Source organism: Narcine bancroftii, chromosome 6 (assembly GCF_036971445.1).
Source record: "Narcine bancroftii isolate sNarBan1 chromosome 6, sNarBan1.hap1, whole genome shotgun sequence".
Classification (NCBI taxonomy): domain Eukaryota; kingdom Metazoa; phylum Chordata; class Chondrichthyes; order Torpediniformes; family Narcinidae; genus Narcine; species Narcine bancroftii.
The window spans coordinates 170,383,420-170,410,610 of NC_091474.1; the positions used below are offsets into that span (position 1 = coordinate 170,383,420).

A 27,191-nucleotide genomic window follows, 5' to 3' on the forward strand; every position below is an offset into this window, starting at 1 on the left:
CTAACTATTTCCCCTTCCATCTGAATGAGAAATTCAATCATAGTATGATTGCTATTTCCCAGATGATCTCTAACTATTACATCATTTACTCTACCTATCTCATTGCACAACACTAGATCCAGGAGAGCATTTTCTCTTGTGGGTTCCTTCACATGCTGCTCAAGAAAGCTATCGCAGATGCATTCTATGAAGTCCTCTTCCAGACTCCCACAACCAACTTGATTTTCCCAATCTATGTGGAAGTTAAAGTCCCCCATGACGACTGCCGTATCATTATTACATGCCTCACTTATCTCTCTATTTATTTCCTGTGGCACTAAACTATTGTTATATGGTGGGCGATAGATAACACCCACCAATAATTTTTTCCCTTTGTTATTCTTTATCTCTACCCAAATGGACTCAACATCATGCTCTTTAGATCTTGTATCATTCCTCACTGCCTGGAGCTCATCTTTGATTAAGAATGCAACTCCACCTCCCTTACCATCCTGTCTATCTCTTTGCACCACCTGATACCCTTGAAAGTTTAATTCCCATTTAGGGTCACCTTGTAGCCATGTTTCTGTGATGGCTACCAAATCATAGGCATGGGTACCGATTTGCGCCTCAAGTTCACTAACCTTATTTCTAATACTGCGGGCATTCAGATAAAGTGCCCTTATGCTCTTTGTCCTTTTAATATCTAGTGACTTCTGTAACCTTTTCTTTTGATTTTTCTGTCCACTATTTTTCTTTGTAATTTTCTTAACACTATCATTGACCCGAAAACTCACTGCACCATCTGCTTTTTTACTTTCTCCTCCCAACATTATTTTTCCTATTTTACTTTTCCTGGCCATTACTTTATCTTCCCTACCCTTTTTCCTATCACTCTGCTTCCCATACCCCTGCCAAATTAGTTTAAACCTTGCCCCACTGCTGTACCAAACATACTTGCCAAAATGTTGACACCTTTTGGATTTAGGTGCAACCCGTCCCTCTTGTAAAGATCATGCCTTCCCCAAAAGAGATCCCAATGATCCAAGAAGCCAAATCCTTGCCTTGTACACCAGCACCTCAGCCACACGTTCATTTTCCTTATCCTTACATTCTTTTCATCACTTGCATTTGGAACAGGTAATAATCCTGAGATCACCACCCTAGCGTTCCTGTCTTTCAGCTTTCGTCCCAGCTTACTGTAATCCCTTTTCATTACCTCCTCCCTTTTCTTGTCAATATCATTTGTACCCACATGTACCAAGACATCAGGCTGCTCTCCCTCTCCTCTCAGAATATTTTGGACTCCATCCAAGTAAAGCATCACTTCACCTGTGAATCTGTGGAGGTCATTTACTGCTCCTGTGGCTTCTACGTCGGGAGGACTAAACATAGACTGGGAGATCACTTTGTTCAGCACCTTTGCACTGCCTGCTGTATCATTAAGGACCTCTTAGTGGTCAGTTACGTCAACCCACACCCCGTTGCCCGTGGCCTCATATACTGCCAAAATTGAGGCCACTCATAAAATGGAACAACACCATATATTTAGTTTTAGCCTACTCCAACCAGATGACATCAATATGGACTTTTCCCATTTCTGGTAACCCCCTCCCCCTGGTCTTTCTCTCATCTTTCTGACTTCCTCCAGCTCCCCACCCCTTCTGTTCCTTTTCCTATCAGACAGCTATCTGTCAGCCCTCTGCATCTTTCTTTTCTTCCCTCCCAACTGTATCCACCTCTTACTTGTTAGCCTATGCTCCTCTCCCTTACCACCTTCAGAGTGTGGCCAATGTATCTCTAGTTTTGAGTTTAAAAAGGTCATCAGCACCAGGACCCTCCGTGTTTCAAAGAACTGCATATGAAAAGTGCGCCACCTTTATGTTTTCTACCTGAATCTTGGGCTACCCAATCTTTACATTTATAGCTCGAGAACCACCTTGAGTGAAACCATTTCAATGTCACATTTAACTATCATTGTCAAAAGATGCAGACATGATAGAGAATGCTCCAGTGGTAGGCATGCCATGGACGATGGGTATGCCAGTATGCATCCATCAGTGCCGCACTGTTAATATGATTTAAAAGCACTCAGTGAAAAGGGAGGCCTTGTGTTTTGAATTTTAGCGTGTAAACGGTCCCAACTAATGAGACTGTTACAATTCATGGAAATTTACTATTTATAAGGACAAAGAGTTCATTTATTGTTGTGAAAATATACATTTTATTTCTTTAACAACTGCCAGTCAATACTAGGGCACAATTATCTAATCAGTGCAAATAATCAGAGCAAAGACATTAAATTACTTTAGCATCTAATCTTCATCCAGTGGTTTCTTCATTATACATTCTGTGGTTACATTTCTCAAACAGACTTACTATAAAGCCATAAAACATGTACATTTCAAGCTAACAAATGGCGAAGTTTTCAGTGAAATGGGCTTTGCTGCAAATTGAAAGTGTTCACTGTTAATCACTTAAAATTTATGACATATATTAATTATGAAGCCAACATGTAATGAAAAAGGATTTTATCATAACTATTGCTTATTTCACTCAATTCAGTATAAATTAAGATGTGTTACACACTTAAGCTCCGTATGCAACTGATCATGTCAGTTTTGTAGCTGTCTAATGGCCTTTCCTGATTTTTATTCCAAAATTAAACTTCGCATTTCCAGTTTCAATAATCTGAAAAAAAAATTGCACATCACATGGGAGTTGCACAGGTTACAAACTGGTGATGAGGGAGAGGTACCCCCTTTACAGCTGATAAATCGGAAAACCAATTAAATTTATTGTACAGCTGAGTCATTGAACCTTTTGTTTGAATGATCCCAAAACTAATCATGTCCTTCACTCTCTCCCCATTGAATCCTACTTTAAACCTTTAATCGATTTTTCTATTTCGGACAGTACAATATCCACATTGTTTAGAATGAATATATGTCACATAAAGCAATATTCATTGTAAAAAAAAATAATAAAATCCCCCTAATCTTTTTGCTCACTTTCTTGGGAGCAAATTTAAGATGAAGACCTTCTTGGATGATTCCCCAGAGGAAATTGCTTTTCCTTACCAAAGCCTTTCACTATTTTAAAAAGGCTATAAGCCTTTCTTTTGCTTTCAAAGAGAAAAAAAGCCTTGAAATAGATTCTCAATCTTGGTATCAAGCTGCTGAAGCTACATTAATTGTCAAAAAGATGGCAGTTTAATAAAATAGCATTTTCCAATCACCTGTGTTTTCTCTCTTCCACTTAGTACTATGACCAAAAAAAATCACAGCACCTGCCCACATATGTCTTACTGTATGTGGACAGGCAAATGAAAAAGTATGAAAGATTTTGTGTTACATTTTGCACACTTCTTCATTTTTGGATTACTGAACATCAGATTATATGAATTGGATTTGCATTTACATTTAATTATGATGCCATCAGTTCTGATTAGTGAGTGACTGCAGTCCCTCTCCTTTTGTTTGCTGCGAATAGATTAGATGCTTAATGTTTTGGGTAACCGACTGCATCCTTGGGGAGGAAACCATCTTGCATGTTTAAAGCTGGAAATGGCATGAAGTCATTGAATGATCTTGTACACAGAGGGAGAGTGGTCCAGGGGGTACCCAATTTAGGAAATTCCAGCCTTATACTTTGGTGTCTATGCCAAAGTCTTTCTTACATTTACTTTCTGTCTTTCCAAACAACAAAACAATCCCAGTATTCAAAAGAGATTCCTCCATCTTTTATTGGTGACACTTCAATATAACCTGAAGAATGTATTTCTGTCTGTGTTCAGCAGAAATAGATTGATAACTAATTGTATTTCATGAATCTATGGAATCCATCCTGTTTAATTCATTGGAAATTAAGCAAATTGTTCATTAAATTGCTGTAGTACATTTGAAAAAACAAACTGAACTTAAAGCTGATTAAATATGTCACTTATTTCAGTTTTCCCTCTGGAAACAATTACAATACTGCAAATAGAAATGGCAGGTACATCTTACAGTAAAATTTTATTTATCCTTATTTTTAACAAAAGAATTTTGGTACTCTCTGCTGATATCAGGAAGAATTTTCAAAGGGCGACATATTCTTGTACATATACTTTGATGTTCCTTATCACCACCTGCTGAACCAACCAAAGAAAAGTCCACATAATAACTCTTGGGATGACTAATGCTGCAAAATCATCAACAATATGCATGTGGAATCAAAATCTGGTCTCTACTTGCTGAATTATTTGGTAACCCATTGGGACATTGAATTCATTCACTCTCATTTACTCTTCATCAAGCATTGTTTGGCTTATTTTCGAAGAATTAGATTCCCTTTCCCTTGACTCATTCAATATTTCATCCCAGTTAAAGTTCAAAATTTTAAACAAGCAAAATCCAACTGACAAGAAATGCCATCTGATTCAGCCCAGAACAAATTTTTGGCCAACTTTCTTTGTTTTAGTAGGAACAGCAGAGGGCGCAGTTTAACCATCTTTTACTTTACCGATGAACAAGGAATAGCATTGTTCCTAGAAAATTAACTGTAACACAAACCCTTAACAAAAATTAATAAAATTTATCTTGCGTTTGTGTTTATTTTTCTCAAATTCTGTGAGAGTGAACTTTTATTTCAAACCTCATTTATTTTGGGAAATGATTTGTTAATTCCACAGGTGTTGTAATGCAGAGTACAGTGTAGTACCCATGTTGCATAGCTTATCATTTGCTTGCATTAACTACCCACATTTTAAAATAGATTCCAATCAGCTGGTTACATTCTTTGTGAGAAGTAACCTATAAGAATCACCTGGTAAATTAACTGCCAAACTATTAACAGTTTAGTATTCATACATTTCTTTTCTGTACACCTCTTTCAGTGTCAATAATGGATCACAATGTCACCGTCAGTCAATAAGAAAATCTAATGTGACATTTATTATGTATTGCACAATTTTTTCTGATCCTTGTAGTAAAACTGTGGACAAAAAATTCAGACTAATAAATCATACTTAATATTAATACCATACATAACAACACGATAAATGTAGGGTTAAGGTCAACTTTATCTGCAAAATATATCATTTTTTCTGTGCATTATTTTTACATGATCTCAATTTCTTAAAACAAATGCAAAAGTATCAATTTTCCTTTGGAAAATACCTTCTTTGGATATTCTATGAAAATCTTTTGTTCATAAAATTAATAGAATGATATAAGCTTGTGAATTTTCTTCTTATTTTAAGGTAAAATTAATCCTCAAAGTTACTTTTACTCAATGGTCAAAATAACAAAGAAAAGAGAACAAAAATAATAGCAATTGGGATACCTTTGTTCAAGAGACCATCCTCCAATAATGTTGCTGACAGGTGTGGATGAAATACACCCCCTGTTAGAAAATAGCAACTTTGCACAAAAACACAATTGAATAGCTTGGTTTTGTATTCAAGAACTTTTCATATCTGATTGATTTGAGATCAATTGGCTTTCAGATACAATTAAAGTAGAATAAAGCAAGAGATAGAGGTATTCTGATTGATGTTGTGGATATTAAAAAGTACATCCTATTTTGTCTAAAGTAGCATAACTTTAACACTGCCTGCTTAAAGATGAAGCTTTTATAATTAGTATGGACCAACCGGGGAAAGAAAGTCCCCTGTCTACCCAAATTTAGTTTATCAACCAGCCTTCACAAATGACTGACAGGTTGAGTTCTAGCCTTCAAACTTTATCATTCTTCTGTGAGAGGAAAATGGCATCAATATGGCTGGGTATATTGTTAAATCCTGCAAAAACTGTGAAATCCCAAAATTAAAATGATTCCAGCTTGGTCCTGTGAACAAGCCCTCTTATTTGAAGTTCTTAATAAGGCCACACAGTGTTCTTATGAAAACCAACAAGTTCAAACAAAAAAAATAAAATAATTGGGCATTGATTAATGTGGGGAAAAAAGATAATTTGAAATTAGACACATTTCTTATTTACAAGTATGGTGTCATGGTGTTAATGGATGAACTTAGGTTTAAAAAGCAAGGCAAATAAAAGTAGTCTCCTGTCATCAGCAATGATTTGTGATAACCTCTTGGTGATTCAGGATCTTGAAAGTCGTCTTGCCACATCTGCATAAGCAGCTTCAATTTCACTGTCTGCAGCGCATGTATTGGTGAACTCGTCCCGTGCATAGGCATTATTCAGATATCGCCAGATTCCAGTCATTTCTGTTGGGATCTCAAAGTTTCGATATTTCTTTGCTACAACCTGAAATGTAATGGAAGCAAAGCATTTCATTTAAAATGCATAATAACTCCAAACGTTCCCCATTCACCCTGCTTGAAGAAATTCAGCATGACACCAACATGCTTTGATAAAGTTCTCTTCCTGCCTTCAACCAGAGTTCCATACCCCCGGTCCACATGAAGGATTTAGGTGGTGAGTTGAGTAAGCAAAGTGTGAAAGGTTGCAGGACTTAAATGGAAACCTCTCATCTTCTCGGGGACCCAAAAATAAGTCTTTTCCGCAGGACAGGAGAGTTTAAAACTAGAGGGCATTGGTTAGGGGTGAGGGGAATGGGATGGGGGTAGGAGATTTAGAAGGGACCAAAGGTGTGACTTCTTCCATACTCATGATGGTGCATATATAGAATGAACTACCAGATAAAGTGTTAATGGGAGGTACATTTACAAAATTTAATAGAAATTTGGACTGTACATGGAAAAGAAAGGGTTAAAGACAGAGGGTAAACACAGGCAGGTAGGATTAGCTCAGATGGGCAACTTAGTTGGTATCAATGAGTTGAGCCTGTTTCCATGCTGAGGAACTCTATGGCTACAATAGACACAAAAATTCAGAGACTGGTTACCTTCACAATATGCAGCTTGGGTAGAAGATTACAATCAGCTAATGAGAACTCATCACCATCGAGAAATTTGCGCCGAGACACAGTTGCGTGATCGACATATTCAGCATCAATCTCTTCAGGCAATGGAGAATTTAAATAGTCATCCAACACCTTCAATGCTTTGATCAGATTTCTTGCTAGACCTGAAAAAAAAATCACAAAATAAATGTAATGGATTGTATTTAATGGAAACGAAATTTACAATCCAGTGATCACTTGGGAAATCAGAGTAGGAGAGGATGAGCAACTTTAAATTCCTGGGTGTCACCATCTTGCAGGACCAAATATCATCATGAACAAAGCATGTCAGTGCCTCTACTTCCTCAGGAGTTTGCAGAGGTTCAGTATATCATTGAACACCTTGGCAAACTTTTACAGATATGTCGTATAAAGTGTGCTGACCAGCTGCATCATAGCCTTGTATGGGAGCACTAATAGATCATAGTAGAAAGCCCTGCAAAGGCTAGTGGACGCAGCCCAGTACATCACAGGCAACACTCTCTCCCCAACATTGAGAACATCCACACAGATCGTTGTTCTCAGAAAGCAGCAGCAATCATCAAAGATCCACACCACCCAGGGCATGCTCTGTTTTCACTGCTGCAATCAAGGCGGTACAGGTGCCAAGGACTTTTAATTGGTGCAACCCCTCAACCACCAGACTCCTGAACAACAGACACATTCAGAGACTCACTTAAGGACGTGTACTTTGCTCATTATTTATCAATATTTATTTTCAGTATTTACGCAGTTTGTTTACATTTCTTCCTTCTCGAGGACAGTTTATAGTTACCGATAATCAGAAATTCTGCCTAGACCGCAGGAAGAAGGAACTCAGAGTTGTATGTGATACCATGCATCTATTCTGGCAATAAATTTGAACTCAATGTTTTTCCTCAGGTTGTACCTCTGAACAAGATTCTGCCTAATTTCCAGAGTTTCTTCAGTTTTCCTATTTTTCCCAAAAGTTGATGCGCCTAACTTCCCCTTCATCTCAAATAATAACAGCAAATGACAACATTGCCTTTTGACACCACAGCCGAATTTGACTGCTCATTTTTATCTGAGCCCCAATATGCAAGAGGAGGGAAAGCTCTCATTCCCCAGCAGGTCTTTATTTTAAATTTTAATTTTTGGCACATTTGTTCTCATCAAGGCAAAGAACTTCAACGAGATTTACATGGATGAGAACAGTTGCAGAAATTTCAATACAAAATACAGCAAAACCCTGGTATCCAGCACCTATGGGGACTGGTAGATGTCGGATAAGTGCGTTTTCCGGTTGCTTGAGACTCAATTCATACAATACCTTACAAATACATCTGAGATAAGAATAAACGGTTCTGAAAACTTCATTTGAATTAATATATAAAACAATTTTCTTTATTTTCAGTCACATTCTTTTAAAATATTTAACTATCATTGCATCTGTAGGTTCTTCCTCCTCCTCCATGGAGCCGTCCGAAAGACTAACAATAACATTATAATTAATTGTCCCCTCCCCCAAGTTTACAGATAAAGCCTGACTAATATATTTAACAACAAACTAATAAATCAGATTTTAGTGCCATGAAATTAGGAATTGTGCAGCAGGCATCTCAGTGCAAACAAACATATTATAACCATCTTACAACATTACCATAAAAGTAAAAATACTAGAGCACGAAAAGTAAGGCAGTGTCTTTGGTTCATTGATTATTCAGGAATCTGACGGCAGCGGGAATGAAGCTATTCTTGTCCATTGAGTGCTCGTCTTTAGGCTCCTGTACCTTTTTTCATGATGGTAGCAGAGTGAAGAGGGTATGCCCTAGGTGGTGGGGGTCTTTGAGGATAGAGGCTGCTTTTTAAAAAAAAACACCACCTTGTAGATGTCTTCAGATGGAGTGAAGTCTGGTGCCTATGATGTTGCAGTCTGAGTTAACAACCCTCTGGAGTTTATTCTTGTCCTGAGAGTTGGTGCAACCAGCCAGAGTGCTCTCCACAGTACACCTGTATAAGTTTGAGTCTTCAGTGACATACCGAATCTCCTCAGACACCTCACAATCTATAGTCACTGGCGAGACTTCTTTATGATTGCATCAGTGTGGAGGCCTCAGGACAGATCCTCAGAGATGCTGATTCTTAGGAATTTGAAGTTCTTGATGAGGACTAGATCGTGTTCCCCTAACTTCTTCGTGAAGTCCACAATCATCTCCTTGGTTTTGCTGATGTTGAGTGCAACGCTGTTGTCGTTACACCATTCCCTCCTGTACGCTTTCTCATTGCCGTTTGTGATTCTGCCGACAACTGTGGTGTCACTGGCAAACTTGGGTTCTCCACCCCATCAACATGATCTATCAGGATTGTTATCAGAAGAAGGTTCGCAAAATCATTAAGGACCTCTAGCATCTGACACAGCATCTTCCAGCTACACCCATAGCTACAGAAGTATCAGAGCCAGAACCACCAGGCTGAAAAACAGCTTCTTCCCACGGGCAGTGAGACTGCTGAATGACTGATAAAAAGCTCATACAATCCCTCCAAGACTCCACAATGTAACAATATTTATTTATTTATATACATGTCTCCGCTCCATCCTCAACATCCATTGGAGCGCTTTCATCCCTAACGTCGAAGTACTCGAGATGGCAGAGGTCGACAGCATCGAGTCCACGCTGCTGAAGATCCAGCTGCGCTGGATGGGTCACGTCTCCAGAATGGAGGACCATCGCCTTCCCAAGATCGTGTTATATGGCGAGCTCTCCACTGGCCACCGTGACAGAGGTGCACCAAAGAAAAGGTACAAGGACTGCCTAAAGAAATCTCTTGGTGCCTGCCAGTGGGCTGATAACGCCTCAAACCGTGCATCTTGGCGCCTCACAGTTTGGCGGGCAGCAACCTCCTTTGAAGAAGACCGCAGAGCCCACCTCACTGACAAAAGGCAAAGGAGGAAAAACCCAACACCCAACCCCAACCAACCAATTTTCCCCTGCAGCCGCTGCAACCGTGTCTGCCTGTCCCGCATCGGACTTGTCAGCCACAAACGAGCCTGCAGCTGACGTGGACTTTTACCCCCTCCATAAATCTTCGTCCGCGAAGCCAAGCCAAAGAAGACATGTACTACATATAAATCACATAAATGTGTGCTATGTCTATACGTGTTTGCATGGATTTTAAAATCAAGGACCTAAGAATGCTGTTTCATTCAGTTGTACTCATCAGTGATAATAATAAACAAACTTGAATTTTGCCCTATCCTTCCTCAAAGTCTCACTTCAAATTGTATCTTCTGCCTATTCACTGACCTCTCATTTAGGCTCCTGTCTCCCTGCCAAACTAGTCTGAACTGCAACCCCACCACCACCCCAAAAGCTCTACCAATTCTGCCTGGCAGAATTAGTCCCCCTCCCATTCCCCAGCAGAAATCCCAACGATCAACAAACCTGAGCCCCTGCACCAACTCTTCAGCCACACATTCATCTGCCACAACCTCTTGTTCATGCCCTTACTGGCGCGTGGCACACACAGCAACCCAGAGATTACCACCCTTGAAGTCTTGCTTTTCAGCTTCATTCCTAACTCCCTGTTTTCCATCTTCAGGACTTCATCCCTTTTTCTATCAATGTTACTGGTACCAACACACCTGGCTGCTCACCCTCTCGCTTTAGTATGTTGTGGACTTGATCTCAGACATACCTGACACTGGCAACTGGGAGGCAACATGCCATTCAAAGTTTCAATCATGTTCACAGAACCTCCCATCTGATTCCCTAACTAATGAATCCCCAATATTCTCCTCTTCCCTTCTGAGTCATAGGGCCAAACTCTGCCAGAATCCTGACCACTCTGCATTGTTCCTGGTAGATCGCTCTCCACAAACCCCCCCCCCCCACACACACACACACACAAAACAGTAACCATAAATTATACACTGTTGAGGGGAATGGCCACATGGTGCTCTGTGCTGTCTGCTTACTCTCCTTCCATTTCCTAACAGCTAACTGCTTCTTGGGTGTGACTGTCTCCCTGTAGCTTCTGTCTATCCCCCCCTCTGCCTCCCAAATGATCCAAAGTTCATCCAGCTCCAGTGCCAGTTCATCAACATGGACTGTAATAAGCTGCAGGTAGATGCACTTCTTGCAGACGTGGTCATCATGAACATGTGTGGTGCTGCAGTTTCTCACATGCTGCAATTGCCCTAACTGCCATCTCCACTACCTACTCTGGGTTATTATGAAGAGATCTTACCTTACCTGTACCACGTCCTCAGCCTCTGCTCGCCAGAGCCCCTCAAGCCAAAACCTCCAACACTGGCCCACTCACACTCTGGCCACTCCAACAATGGCCACTCGTGCTTGTTTTACTTTTATTTGTTCTTGCTAATGAATCATGATTTGATGGATCCGTTAAAGTGGCAAAACCTGCAAATGCTCCTTGTTAAACTCTTCTCCCCAACCTGTGTGTAACTCTCTCCTTGCAAATCGATTGGCCCGCTAAAGTCTTGTCAGTTAAAGCTTGTTTGAATTGAGACTAAATTGATATGGTAATCCCTCACACCTTTCCTTCAACATACTCTGCAGTGCAGTGAAAACATTTTTTAAAATAATTCTACATTGAAAATGTTTCCTGAAGCTTTATGATTTTCTTTTTATCTTTTTCAATATTTTAAGTTTCAATAATAAACAAGTAAAAGCCATCAAAGTAGACACATAACTATATGTAGAAAAAACTATATACAAAGTACTTTGACAAATAGACTAAAAGAAAGACAAAAAAGTATATTACGCACTTAAACAAATATAAAATGGCTATATGAAAAAAAACAAAAAAAAATATTACTATTCTACAAAATCTACTCCCTTCCCTTCTGAAGTTGTTGGTAGTTTGCATGTAATTTTTCACTATATCGAGGAAACTATCAGAGTAATCCTTATAAATTATGAAAATAAATAATAAAAGGCCCCATAAATTTAAAAAAATTCAAACCCGTTACATTGGTAGGGCAGCTGATTTTTTTCCAAAGTTAAACACACTGTGGCGGCCCGCAATTGCGGAGATGAGGCCGGCACATCGCGCAGCAGCCGATGCAGACAGAGATCGCTAAAGCGACTCCCAGGACAACGAACCGGCGGGGGTAGAAGCTGGGGCAGCATCAGACCAATAGCCCTAAAATGGTGTTGGTCAAGCTGCCCAGCTAACTCAGCAGAAACAGGCTGGGGAAGAAGGGCATTCATATGCATGATGTTCCCACCTGCTATTGTTATTCATATGGATGACTCAGTCAATCAGCAAAAACGGCGGGAACTTGAACAGTATAAAAGCAGCCTAATAAAGGAGTGAGCTTAACCTGCCACACTGTCTGTGTGTGTTTCTTTGTAGTGGTTGGCTACAATGCCATCATATTGGAGGGACAGCATCTTTCCATTTAATCAGTATTGGACATCTAGCAACAACAACATTTACGTGGTTTATGTTGTGTTTCACAAACTATAACAGGGATATAGGCATGTAAGAGTCAAAATGTGTGTACTTACCTTGTTAGTCGGCATAGGTTGGATGCCACTCTCTTGATTCCTGTGCGCATGTGTGAGTCTTCCTTTGGCACATGTGCAGTGGGTTCATGTATTGGAGTTCGGTTGGGGCATGCGCAAGAGTTAAGGGTGCAAATTCAATATCTTCAGGGTACTAAACTCTTATGCATGCCCCAACTGAACTCCAATACGTGAACCCACCGAAGATTCGGACATGCACACGGGAATCAAGATGGCTGCACCCAGTCCTGGGACGCTGACTAACGAGGTAAGCATAGAAAGATTTACCGAGGTTGATTGACAAATTCAGGAATCTTTAAGTTGTTATTGTTAAATCTATGATGAAAAAAGATTTGATTTAAAAAGTTTGCTTTCAGACTTCAGTACTCCACGCACATGGGCAAAATTCCGACTTGCGTCCATTCAGAGATATGACCAATTCTTCAGTCTCCATTACAGTCGCAAATCAGGGACTGCTGTATATGATTTATTATTAAAGTCATATTAAAGTTAAGGGAGCAAGATCTTCAGCTTTCATTTTCGGATTTAAATGGGATTATATTTTAAAATTAGTAAACTCTTCTTTTGTGCCCGTCACTCACTTTTACAATTTAAGATTGGACATCGAGCCTACTTCTCTAAATTTTTTAATTGGCTAAATTTTATTCCAGTGTTTCTTTGCAATGTGACAGGTGCAGGACTGAAGAGGGCATGTTCTGGTCTTGTACTTCTCTTTCCCTTTTTGGGATGATATTTTTTGTACCTCATCTTTAGTCCTTTTTTTGAATATTTTATTTAAAAATTTTCCATATATATAATTAATAAGCTTTCAAATAGACAAATACTGATTAAATTTAAAATGACAATGATTACATGCCTCACCTTTGTCCTCCCCTCCCTCCTTATACCCCCTCCACTCAAATTGTACAAAAACAAAAAGTAAGGATAATATATAGTTATACAAAATATAGAAGTTTCCTGGATTGCGCGAAGACCCGGTTAGCACACTGGGATCCTACAGTATTTATAAAACTATTTTATTGAAGAAGATTATTACAGGTCTTAAGAGGCTGGAAGTACATTTTTACTTATGTACCCCTAAACTTTGCAATATACAAGCTCTAGATTTGTAAAAAAGGCAGAATATTTATTTCTTAAATTGTATGTAATGTTCTCCAAAGGAATACAACTTTGAATTTCTGCATTCTGTCCCTTCATACCTAAATGTGCATCTGATTTCACAGTCACTGTAATACATCTCCTTGCCACCGTTAATGTTATTTAAATAACTTTCACTTGATAAAATGATCATTTTAACTTGGGTCTTGTCCTTCTATATTTCCCAATAAAAATAGGTCTGGGTTTTATGAAATATGGTACCAGCAATTTGTTCTAAAAAATTCCCTAAATCCACCCAAAAAGACCTTACCTTAGAACATGACCAAGTAGAATGTAAAAAGGTTCCTGTCTCTTCACCACATCTAAAACATTTATCTGATTAATCTGATTTAATTTTATTCAATTTTTGCTGCATTAAATATAATTGATGCAGATCATTATATTGAACTAATCTATATCTTACATTTCATGCAATCTCGACAAATATCTGACCAATTTTTCTCATCAATTATAATATTTAGATCTGCCTCCCATTTCTGTCTAGATGTATGAACTTCCTGCTTATAATAAAAGGTCCATTACAGAGATAAATTTCTTAATATTACCTCTCCTGACAAGAATTTCCAATTCACTACAAGCCAGTAAAAACATTGTTGGACCTAACTTTTCCCAAACTTTTCTCAATCTTATCTTTAATCCTTAATGTAAATTTGAGTCCAAATTCCTTAATCGGCCTATTTGGGCTAACGAAAATAACTGACTTGAATTTAACAGTCTCTCATTCCCATGATTTCTTTTATGGTTAATAAAATAACAATATTCACTCATTTCAATATTTTGCTTAGTTTTGAATGCAAATTGAAGAGTGCTAATTCTGCTGCATTTTGAATTTAAGAGATTTTTTTCCTGATTTGGTAGAAATAAGGCATTGTGAGCATAATGACTCAAGATAGGTCCATGGAATCATAAAGCAGGTCCAGGTAACCTCAAAATAGTGGCTTACTGTATATTCTTTTCGGTGAAAATTTAAGCAGGTGGGTGAAAAGCTTTCATTGTTCTCATTGCCCATTTTCATTTTAAAAGCAAATACAAAGAATTGATCTAAAATATTTACTTTCTGTTGTGTAAATGGTACAAGGAGAGGATGTATTTAGTCTATTTAATGATATTCAGTCATTTTAAGACCACCTAATTATCAAATCAAAGTTTTGATAGTCCGTTGAACTGTTGCTATACTTCAAATTTTAAGTAACTTTCTATATTCTTAATTATGCCATGGATGTGACTGTTTTGACAGTAAATTCAGTTACACCAGATGACAATTACAAGAGCAGCTGTACATACAATACTTATTCTGTTAAACAGTAATATTTATATATAGGCAACCAGTAAAGCAGGATTGTCAAAAGCACAAGAGGTCACCATAGATTCCCAAAATTAAAATATCTTGTTCTTTAAATCTTTAGAAACTTAGTGAAGGCTTTGAATGAGAAAATAATAAATTGATTAAAAGGGTATATTAGAACTATTAGAACTTTATGATCTTTAAAACAACTGACAATGTAGGAACAACAGCAACATCTACTGTGGTTGATTAATGGGCACCATATGGAGAAATTATGAAGAAAATGGTGTGCCAGGAAGCAGAAACACGGTAAGTGTGCTGGCATTAGTGTAAGACTCAAAGCAAACCTATCCAGGCCCATGCTCTCAATGGTTTTACTTGCAGATGTAAGATCTCTGGAAAATAAACTGGATTACTTGTGGCTGCATCTGAACCTAAGGGAAATGTAGGATTGCTGCACTGAGGCAACAACAGAAACATAGCTACAGCACTCCAATCTGGATTTGGTTAACCAGTTGGAAGGCCTTATCTATTTTCGGGCAGACAGAAATGCTGCTGTATCTGGTAAGACCCAAGGAGAGTGGGTATTGGGGTTATGTATCTATATCAACATGGACTGGTGTACAAATGTCTCTATAAAAACGCACCAGAGATTGAGCTCTTAAAGGTGAAGTGCAGGCCCTCTACTTACCAGAGTATTCACAGCGACTCTAATCACAAATGTTCATGTTCCTCATTCTGCAAATGATGGGCAATCTATGAAGCAACTCAACTTGATGGCGACATGATGGATGCCGGTGACTTCAATCATGTCAACTTAAAAACAGGCCTGCTGAAGTTCCGAAAACATGTCAAGTTTGAAACCAGGGGAGAGAATATTTTGAATTTGATCTACAAGTGTCCCTACAGTATGCAAGGCTGTCGCCACCCCCTCCTTGGATACTCAGACCATATTGATAATCCATCCTGCTAATCAAGTCAAACCAGTTCACAGGGAGATCAGGACCTGGCCAGGGGAAGCCATAGCAGCACTGCAGGACTGCTTTGAAACCAGACTGCAGTACATTTCGGAAGGCGGACACTGACAATGACCATATCAACAAGTATATGGGCACAGTGACTAGCTGTGTAAGCAAGTGTATTGAGAATGTGTGGTAATCAAACAGTGCACAGCCAGAGCAAATCAAAAACCTTGGTTCATGTATTTTTCAGAGCTTGTGACACTGCTTTCCGATCGGGAGACAAGATGACATAAAGGTCAGAAAGGACTAAATTCGGGGGGGGGATGACATGATGGCGTAGAGACTAGACGTGTAATCTCGACCTCTCTGGCCAGACTTTTAAGTATCCGTTTTTTAACCCTTTGTTTTCAATTTTAAACTTCTTAAATTTTAGTTTAAAGTATTAAGGAACTATTATGGCCATTAATGGTAAAAATATTAAATCTCAAGTGCAGAAGAAGTTACATTTTCGAAGTATTGAATATCCTAAATAACTTGCTACAGCTTCAGGTTTAATTTCTTCAGTGCCTAAACTACAAAGACTGCCTGTGGGAGCTGAAAAAAAAATGTCTACTACTCACCAAGTGAAGGACAGCGCTGGAATTACCTGTTCTCTGGAGGAAGGTGCGTGTTCCCAAGAAGTGGATCCCGATTCTGGCAGCCTGCCAATTTTAACGGAGGGAGCACGCAGGAAGACGACGCCATTGTCTGAAACGCTTCAGGAAGCATTTCAACCTGAAGATCTCGAATTCATCCGTGATTTTTTTTTAAAACTGTGAGCTGTGGGGGGAGTCCAACGTCGACCCCCTGAGGAAGTCGGGGTGCCGTCGCTGGGAGCCCAGACCCGCAGTAAGACTGTTAAAATGTCTGTTGTTGAGTTGCAGCAGGAGCTGCAGTTTCCTGGTTCTGCCACTACGTTAGAGAAAGCAGGGGTGAGCTTTTCTGAATTACAATGTAAACAGTTAGATGCTGTCATTCAGCCTATAATGAATGAGTTGGCTTAAAGGATAAGTTCAGAATTGAATACAGTTAAAGTACGTGTAGAAGCATCTTGTGAAGATTTTTAAAAATTTCAGTTTGCTTTTTTGGAATGTCAACAACAAATGGCTTCTAATACAGAAAAAGTGTTGAAGGTTGAAAAATCCGTTATAGAATTGCGAGAACGTGAGAAGGAGTTAGAGAGGAAAATAGTCTACTTGGAGAATCAAAGTAGAAGGAATAATGTGAAAATCGTTGGTTTGCCAGAAGGTATGGAAGGACAAGATCCTCTTCGTTTTTTTAAAGACTGGATCCCACAAGTACTAGGGCAAGAATTTTTTTCTGAAGGCTCAGTATTGGAAAGGGTTCATGATCTTTAAGGAGATCATCTTTACCTGGTCAGCCACCGAGACCTGTAATAATTCGATGTTTGAATTATTTGGATAGAGAAGTAATACTTCGACTGGCAGTGCAAAATGTGAGAAAACGACAAACTCCGTTATTGATTCAGAATAGCAGAGTTTTTTTCTATCCTGATTTGAGTCAAGAGGTTATTCAACATCAACGTCGATTTAATCCAGTTAAAGAAGTTTTGTGGCGTAAAGGTTATAAGTCTACTTTTCGCTATCCGGCAGTGTTGAAGGTGTTTCATGGAGACTATCAATCTTGGTTTTTTGAGGATGATCAAGAAGCAATGATTTTTTGCTGATTCATTGCCAGATATAAGACAAAGACATTGCCCACCAATGTCTCCTAAAGAAAAATCTGGTTGTTCTGGAAACGGAAGAAATGGTAGAAATGGGAAAAACGGGAATGGAAAGAGTCCAACTTCTTTTGGAATGGGATCTCCGAGTTTGGAACCTCTTGGATGAATAGCAGAATCTTCTTATTCTTATTTTACTTTTTACGTTATTATGATATTTTGAGATTTTTTTTGTTCAGCTGGGGAGGAAGAGATTTGTTCTAGGTTCTATTAGTCATCAGCCACTGGTGGGTGACCCACACCCAAATTTTGTTTAGGGATTACTACCTTTTGGTAGTTTTTTTTGGGGGGGTTTTTTGTTAATTTTTTAAAATTTTCATTTTATCTAGCTTTTATTTTGTGATTTTTTTTCTCCTATTGGAGGGCCTATATACGATGATTTGAGTTTTTATATAAAGATATTATTGGTCTTTAGTAATATTAGTGGATATGTTAAAGTTGAGGTTTGCTACTTTTAATGTTCAAGGTTTATACAGTTCGATTAAGCGTAATGATGAGGGACTGCTATGGTATTGATAAGAATTCTTTGTTTCTTTAATTTTAAATTTGATCTTTGGTAAAATGTGTGTTTGGTAGCGATATGATTTTGCCTGAAATGACTAAATTTGAGACTTTTCTTATGAAGGTACCAGAGAAGGGTTATATTTCATTCATGTATGAAATGTTATAAGATGGTATGGATAAAAAGGGTTGGGATAAATCCAAATCTGTATAAGACTAAAATACTTTTAGATCTGATAGTATCTTTATTGGGCTGTTTGCAACCTCTGAAAGGTTTGGGATTAGATAAATCTCAATTTGTTTTTGTATATTTAGCATTATTTGTAGAGAAAAAAATGTATTGTTAGTATGTGGAAAGATACAAATATGATTGATATTAATAGATGGCATAATGAGAGGATACACTGTTTAATAATGAAAAAAATTACGTTTTGTGTGATAACTATAGCTTTTTTATTAGTAAGTGGTTGTTATATTCAGAATATTTACATTTTGATTTATATTGATTAGATTTTAATATGTCTGTTTAATTTTTCCTTACTATTTTTTTCTTTCTTTATGACTCTCCTTAGGAGAGCTGGCTGAAGGGGGGGGGGGGGTTCTCTCTTTTTTCGTTTTTTCTTTTTTTTCTATAAAATATAACGTTCATGTTTTTGGTTTATTGTTGTATATGTTATTTACTATCTGTATTTTGAACGAATAAATAAAGTTTAAAAAAAATGGACTACATTCTCCTATACAATTAGGAAGGCAAAGCTTGGGTACACAGAGAGAATCCACACACCTGTGTAACCCCAGTTACATGAAGCATTTGTGGCAGGGTATTCAATCCATAACAGATTATAAAACAATCGTAATATAATCATACCCCAGAAGGTCACTGAGAACTGGCTCTCACTGGGACTCAACACCCCACCATGTAACTGGATTCTCGACTTCCGAATGGAAAGACCACAGTGTGTTCAGGTTGGAAGCAGAAAGCTGAGCACCATCACACTGAGCACTGGCTCAACTCGGGGCTGTGTGCTCAGCTCATTTTTGTTCATGCTACTGACCAGTGACTGTATCATCAGATCCAGCTCCAACAGTATGGCTGTAGTTGGCCTCATCAGCAACAACAATGAATTGCAGTACAGAGAAGTGGTTGAAAATGTACTGAAATGATGTGAAAATAACAACCCAAGTCTCAACGTGGACAAGACGAAGGAGATGATTGTGGACCAGGAGGACCAGGGTCGACTACCCTCCACTACATATTAATAGCTAGGTAGTGGAGAGAGTAAAGAGCACCAAGTTCCTTTGAGTCAACTTAAAGAGTGACCGATCCTGAACACAACATCTCCTTATTTGTCAGGAAGACACTGTACTGACAATAACCACACCAGCAGTGAGTTTTAGACAGCTTAAATAAACTAATATGTACTCTAAGAGATCTTGTCTCTCTGCAAGACAAATCTGGAAGGCTAGACTGTAGCTCTGGACTGCTTTATATATAAGGTCACCGGGATGACCCCTGGTGACCTAGTGGTGTAATTATATATCACCACAGACACAGGAATGACTGCACTTCTTGAGAAGACTGAGGTCGGCAAGACTACCTTCTACAGAAGTTCTATCCAGAGCATCAGATTAGTCAATCCACAGGATCAGAAAAGCTGTACAGAGGATCACTGGGGTCTTTCTAAATCAACCTCTCCCCCCTCCCCCCATCATTTGCATTTACTAGGATCATTATCTAAAGACAGCTCGCAAAATTAGTGAGGACCCCTACCATCCTACTCACAGCATTTTTCAGTTGCTCTCTTTGGGAAAGAGATACAGGAGGATCAGAGCCAGAACTATCAGACTGAGAAACAGCTTCTTCCCATGGGCATTGAGACTGCTGAACTGCTCATACAATGTATATGTAGCCATTACAGAGAGTTTCTTAGAGGAAGGGCATGGGTTTAGGGCAGGGGTGTCAAACTCAAATTCACGGAGGGCCAAAATTAAAAACTTGGACTAAGTCGAGGGCCGAACTAAATATTTATTGAAAATTTTCAACAACATCTGCATGTTTTCTCTTCTTTCAACATATGTAATGTTAAACTTTTTCTTATTAAAATAAATGTTTAATAATAGTTTTGGATAAACTCTTTCCAGAAGCATTAACAAATGAGAAATAAAATATTCAATAAATAATATTTCTCTATAGAGGATTTGTCAAATGTTGCTAGTGTGCTGTCGAATAGTAAAATCTGAGGGCTATTGAGAATGTGGGAGAATAACATGATTCCTGAAACAATCAAATGGGTGACTGATTGAGGGCATGAACTCTAGCAGGGTTATTTGCCATGCCCTTTTTCCATTGGTACAAATATCCTTTGATTTACACACTTTTCAAGTTTTATGCCTAATGAGCTTGTGTCCAGGTGCAGGACCATTTTTAACCAGGAATATATTTATCACTGTGACATGAAACTATTGGAAGATCGTTTTATCCTGAGATTAAAGTTCATAATACTTACTCAGGCATGTGTGCGGGATGGCGGGGTTTGCGGGCGATCGGGTTGGACAATGACAGTGCGGGGGCATCAGCTCTCGCTGCAGGGCGGCATCTCGGTGGATCAGCGGCCCCGTCACCGTGAGTCACGGGTCGGACTGCGGCAGGGAGGGGGAGTGGGCAACGGTCCTGGCGAGGTCAGGCCCGAGGCCCGGTTCCGGGCGCTGGGAAGCTGCCTTGGCATCCCCAGACTCCAGCCAGGCCGCGCTGCGGTGGGGGGGGCGGACGGGGGGACACGACAGTGCGGGGGCATCGGCTCTTGCTGCAAGGCGGCATCTCGGCGGATCAGTGGCCCCGTCACTGTGAGTCGCGGGTCGGCCTGTGGCAGGGAGGGGGAGTGGGCAACGGTCCTGGCGAGGTCAGGCCCGAGGCCTTCTGTTCCGGGCACTGGGAAGCGGCCTTGGCTTCCCCTGACACCGGTCAGGCCCCAAAACCAGAGTCCACGGTGAGACCCTGCAACATAAACAGAGGAGGTGGGGGCGATTAGCGGGCTGATGCCAATGCATTCTGGGATTTATAGTATTAGCTGTGCATGCGCTATACTGGCGCGGCGGCCAGCGGGCCACCTCTAATACATTTTTGAAATGATCTTGCTGGCCACATATAATTATATCACGGGCCAAAGCCCGCGGGCCAGAGTTTGACATGTGTGGTTTAGGGTTTTAAAATAATAGGATGGGAGGTAAGAGACGGGGGGTGGAGGGGTAGCAATACTGGTCAGGGATAGTATCATGGTTATTGTTATGAGCTCAGAAGACTAAAAAAAACCCAGCAGCAACAGAAATTCACCAAGACAATGGTTTAAAACAAAAATAGTTTTAATTTTCTTCATACAGAATAATATCAATATTTAACTTATTACTATTAACTTAACTTGACCTAACTTAACCCCCTTCTAATTCTAAGCGCATATGTATGTAATGTGTACGTGTTCAGGAAAGTTCTGTGTTTCACACTGTTCATTCATTCACTTTTCACTTCTTCAAGTTCACTCGTATCAGGCAATTTTCATACTGTGCACAGAATGTAACCATTTATGATCTTCACCAGGTTCTGGTGCTTTAACAAATTGTTACCGCTCAGGATGATCTTTGTTGGTTTCAGAGAGATATTCGTTGTTTATTGGACACACACAAACTGATCATCAACCAGCCTCTTCAATGTCTTGCCAAAGAAATTTGCCCCCCTCATGGATTTTTCCCAAAAATAAACTCTTCTTCCAGGTTACCACAAAGAGTTCTTTTCCCCCTATTCCAGGAGAAACACATCAACCAGCCAAAGTCTCTTTTAATTGACTACAAAGGTTCAGAATAAGCTGGACTCAGAAGTCAAAACCTGTCTTGAAATGGGATCTTGCAACAAGTAGGCAAAACTTGTAGTCTTCAACACCAACTGCTGCAGTAAACTGACTGTCTCTCTGTATCTCTCTCTCTCCCTCCCTTTACCCCCCACCCCACCCCCCAAAAGAAAGGCATGTTTTTTCTTGTTTGAAAAACTATGACCCATCAGAGAAATTTGGATTGCTGGCACCAGTTTAGCAATAGGCCATTTCATATCGGGCCTCCGCCTTGAGACTGTCTACAGAGCTGATAGAAAAATGGGAACTGACCTTTCCGATAGCAGCCCAAAAAGGCTTCACCAGTGTCCCATTCATATTCAGCCTCGAAGTGCCCTCCGGATCCGACAGAGGTGGGGCGACTGATGCCATAGTGCCACCCGTCATCAATACGCGGCAGAGCAATGGTCGTCTTCCCTACCCATAATCCCCCATGCAGCTGAAACCACTCTGTGGTTCCCAGAACAGTTCCAGCTGTGTGGGGGATTATGGGTATGGAAGACTGCCATTGCTCTGCTGCATTTTGAGCCACAGAGAGCGGCCCTGAAGGCCGAAGTGGCCCGGTGTGGCTGACCCAGCCTGCACTGGCCGCCCCCTGACTGCCCCGACAATCACCGTTGACCGCTCTCGCTGCCCCAAGTGCTCCCTGCCACCCCTGACTTGGAGGGAGAGGGGTGAGTGAGAGATGGGTCGCGGGCTGATGGCATCATCAACCTGCCCCTAAACAGCTGCTTACCGTGGTTATACATTCAGATTGACTGACAGAGGGCTGCGCTGTGGAAATTATCCTTCTCAGAGAGGGGTTGGAATATGCAGCTCCGAGACCACCTCTGCACATTCAGAAAGGTAGATGATTATGCACTTTGGCAGTGATTCTCCACCTTTACATCTCAACTTTGGGGCTATCTGAAATAGTCTAATAAAAGATTAATCAGTTTCTGAGCCTGGACATCTGTTCAAACATGTTATTTCGATTCTACAACACGAGTTCAATTAATACCTATTTGTGAAGTCTTCACAGCCACTCTTCATGGTTCTGTAAAGCCAATGGCAGACATGGAGTCTACACTTAAGGCATAGCTCTTGCATTTCAAATGAGATGTCTTTTGTGAAATGTTAATGTATCTTGTGGAACGTAAACTAATACCTAAACCCCCACAATGTAACCTTACCCCTTAAGATATATTTAAGATATATTTAATTCCATAATTATATAAACTTATTCTGTGACACTATAGAAAGGGAGGAGACTGTAGAGGGAGTGTTCACTGAGTCGGTGTGGGTGAAAGTCAGAAATAGGAAGGGAACCAATCGCTGTGCTGGGAGTAGTTTACATACCCCCAAAGAGCTCTCAGGACTCTGAGGAGCAGATAAGCAGGCAGATTTTGAAACAGTGTAGGAAATACAAGGTTGTAGTTCTGGGTAATTTCAGCTTCCCTAATATTAGTTGGCACTTCCTGACTGCAAGAGAGATAGATGGGGCTGAATTTGTCAGGTGTGTTCAAGAAGGACACAGTTTATGGATCAGCCAACGTGAGGAGAGGCCAGACTGGATCTGGCTCTGAGGAATGAACATAGTTAGGGGGCAGACCTCTCGGTGGGGGAGCATTTTGGTGAGTGTGACCACAGTTCCCTAAGCTTTAGCATCGCTATGGAAAAGGATAAAAGCAGACAAAATGGGAAAGTGCTTAATTGGGGAATGGCTAATTATGATGGAATGAGGCAGGAACTAACGAGAGTAAATTGGAAATAAATGTTCAAGGGTGAAAGCACAGAATTAATATGGAGGAAGTTTAGGGACAACTTGTGCTGGGGTCAAGATAGGTTTGCCCCACTGGGACAAGGAAAAGATGGTTGGAAAAGGGAACCATGGTTGACAAAGCAGGTGAGGCAGGTAGTCAAGTGGAAGGAGGAAGCATATATTAGATATAGGAAGCAAGAAAAAGGAAAGGCTCATGCAAAGTATATGGTAGCCAGGAAGGAGCTTAAGAGAGCTTGACAGAGGTGTAAAAAGGCCTTGGCATGTAGGATTAAGGAGAACCCCAATGAGTTCTATGCGTATGTTAATAGAAGGATGATGAGAATGAAGATGGGGAGCTGCTAAAGGATAAAGGGGTCAACATGTGCCTGGAAGTGGAGGAAGTTGAGGAGGTCCTAAATGACTACATTGCTTCAGTATTCACAAGAGAAAGGACCTTGATCAGGGTGAGGTCAGAATGGAGCAGTCTTGTGTGCTGGACAATGAGGAGATGAAGGAAGAGGAAGTATTGGATCTTCTTAAAAACAAAGATTGACAAGTCCCCGGGGCTGAATGCAATATATCCCAGATTTTTGTGGGAAGTGAGTGAAGAGCTAGCTGGGGCAATAGTTATGTTTCTTTAAATACTCTTTGGCCGCAGGGGAGGTGCCAAAGGATGGAGAATGGCAAATGTTGTCCCCTTGTTTAAAAAAGGTAATAGGGAGAATCCTGGGAATTATAGACCAGTGAGTTTTACGTCAGTGGTGTGCAAACTATTGCAGAGGATTCTGAAGGATAGGATCTGTGAGCATTTAGAGAAGTACAATCCACTTAAGGATAGTCAGTATGGCTTTGTGAAGGGAAGGTCATGCCTCATGATTCTAATTGAGTTTTTTGAGGAGGTAACAAAAGAAATTGATGAGGATAGGGCAGTAGATGTAGTCTATATGGATTTTAGTAAGGCATTTAACAAGGTCGCCAATGAGAGACTCATTCAGAAAGTCATGAGGCATGGGATCCATGGAATCTTGGCTGAATGGAAAGTATTTGGCCTGGAGATCAGCGACTAGTGGAGTTCAGCAAGGATCTTTTCTGGGACCTCTGCTCTTTGTGATCTTTATAAATGACCTAGGTGAAGAAGCAGAAGGACAGGTCAGTAAGTTTGCAGATGATACAAAGGTTAAAGGAATTGTAGATGGTGCTGAACTTTGTCATAATTAAAAAAGGATAGAGACAGGATACAGAGTTGGACAGAGAAGTGGTAGATGGAGTTCAGTCCAAATAAGCATGAGGTGATGTATTTTGGAAGGACAAATCAGAAGGCTGAGTACAGGGTTAATTGTTGGTTACTTAAGAGTGTGGATGAACAGAGGGACCTTTGGGTCCAAATCCATACATTCCTCAAGATTGCCACACAGGTTGATAGGATAGTTAAGGCGGCTTATGGGATGCTGGGCTTCATTAATAAGGGGATTGAGTTCAAGAGACGTCACACTTGGAGTATTGTGTTCAGTTTTGGTCACCACATTACACGAAGGATGTGGAAACTAGGAAGATGTTACCCGGATCGGAAAATAAATCTTATGAGGCAAGGTTAGCAGAACTGGGACATTTTGGAGCACAGAAGAATAAGAGGACACTTAATAGAGGTCTACAATTTTATGCAATGCATAGATAGGGTTGGCAGCCAGCTCTTTTTTCCCAGGGCAGGAACACCAAACACCAGAGGATATACATTTTTCTTTTCTTTGGCTTGGCTTCGCGGACGAAGATTTATGGAGGGGGTAAAAGTCCACGTCAGCTGCAGACTCGTTTGTGGCTGACAAGTCCGATGCGGGACAGGCAGACACGATTGCAGCGGTTGCAGGGGAAAATTGGTTGGTTGGGGATGGGTGTTGGGTTTTTCCTCCTTTGCCTTTTGTCAGTGAGGTAGGCTCTGCGGTCTTCTTCAAAGGAGGTTGCTGCCCGCCAAACTGTGAGGCGCCAAGATGCACGGTTTGAGGCGATATCAGCCCACTGGCGGTGGTCAATGTGGCAGGCACCAAGAGATTTCTTTAGGCAGTCCTTGTACCTTTTCTTTGGTGCACCTCTGTCACGGTGGCCAGTGGAGAGCTCGCCATATAACACGATCTTGGGAAGGCGATGGTCCTCCATTCTGGAGATGTGACCCATCCAGCGCAGCTGGATCTTCAGCAGCGTGGACTCGATGCTGTCGACCTCTGCCATCTCGAGTACTTCGATGTTGGAGATGAAGTCGCTCCAATGAATGTTGAGGATGGAGTGGAGACAACTCTGGTGGAAGCGTTCTAGGACCCATAGATGATGCCCGTAGAGGACCCATGATTCGGTGCCGAACAGGAGTGCGGGTATGTCAACAGCTCTGAGGTTTTTTGAGGCTTGTGAGGTTTTCAGTTGGTTGTTTTTCCAGACTCTTTTGTGTAGTCTTCCAAAGGCGCTATTTGCCTTGGCGAGTCTGTTGTCTATCTCATTGTCGATCCTTGCATCTGATGAAATGGTGCAGCCGAGATAGGTAAACTGGTTGACCGTTTTGAGTTTTGTGTGCCCGATGGAGATGTGGAGGGGCTGGTAATCATGGTGGGGAGCTGGCTGATGGAGGACCTCAGTTTTCTTCAGGCTGACTTCCAGGCCAAACATTTTGGCAGTTTCCGCAAAGCAGGACGTCAAGCGCTGAAGAGCTGGCTCTGAATGGGCAACTAAAGCGGCATCGTCTGCAAAGAGTAGTTCACGGACAAGTTTCTCTTGTGTCTTGGTGTGAGCTTGCAGGCGCCTCAGATTGAAGAGACTGCCATCCGTGCGGTACCGGATGTAAACAGCGTCTTCATTGTTGGGGTCTTTCATGGCTTGGTTCAGCATCATGCTGAAGAAGATTGAAAAGAGGGTTGGTGCCAGAACACAGCCTTGCTTCACGCCATTGTTAATGGAGAAGGGTTCAGAGAGCTCATTGCTGTATCTGACCCGACCTTGTTGGTTTTACATGATATACATTATGTACAAAGTTAAGGGAGGGAAGTTTAGGGGAGACATCAGGGATAATTTTTTTTAATGCAGAGAGTTGTGAGTGCCTGGAATGCCTTACCAGGGATGGTAGTGGAGGCTGAAACATTAGGGGCATTTAAGAGACTTAGACAGGCACATGGATGGAAGAAAAATAGAGGGTTACAGGGTAGGAAGGGTTTAATACTTTAAAAAAAAAGATGAATATATGGTCATCACAACATCGAAGGCTGAAGGGCCTGTACTGTGCTGTCGTGTTCTTAAGTGATTTACGCGATTATTATGTACTGTATATTATGATTTTGTACATGCTCCATGGTCTGGAGGGACCGTTTTATTGAGTTGTATATGTACAATCAGGTGATACTAAATTTGAACTTGAAATTACATCCTAAAAGTATTTTTGTAGCTAAAGCCTTTTGAAGCTCAATGTGTCAAAATTGTATAGTTAACACCATAATATTTGGAAC

General features: G+C 40.5%; 1 protein-coding gene across 4 annotated transcripts in view; it reads right to left on the bottom strand.

The window, feature by feature from the left end:
- Positions 1–2,179: 2,179 nt before the first annotated feature.
- The window catches only part of LOC138736733 (chloride intracellular channel protein 5-like), a 203,843-nt gene continuing 178,831 nt past the window's right edge, over positions 2,180–27,191 (bottom strand). For all 4 annotated transcript variants that reach the window (XM_069886715.1, XM_069886712.1, XM_069886716.1 and 1 more), the window contains 2 exons: positions 6,835–7,016; positions 2,180–6,233 (listed from right to left, as the gene is read on the bottom strand). In XM_069886715.1, coding sequence (XP_069742816.1) covers positions 6,066–6,233; positions 6,835–7,016 — 350 coding nt within the window. In that variant the 3' untranslated portion in view covers positions 2,180–6,065. The remainder of the gene's footprint in view (positions 6,234–6,834; positions 7,017–27,191) is intronic.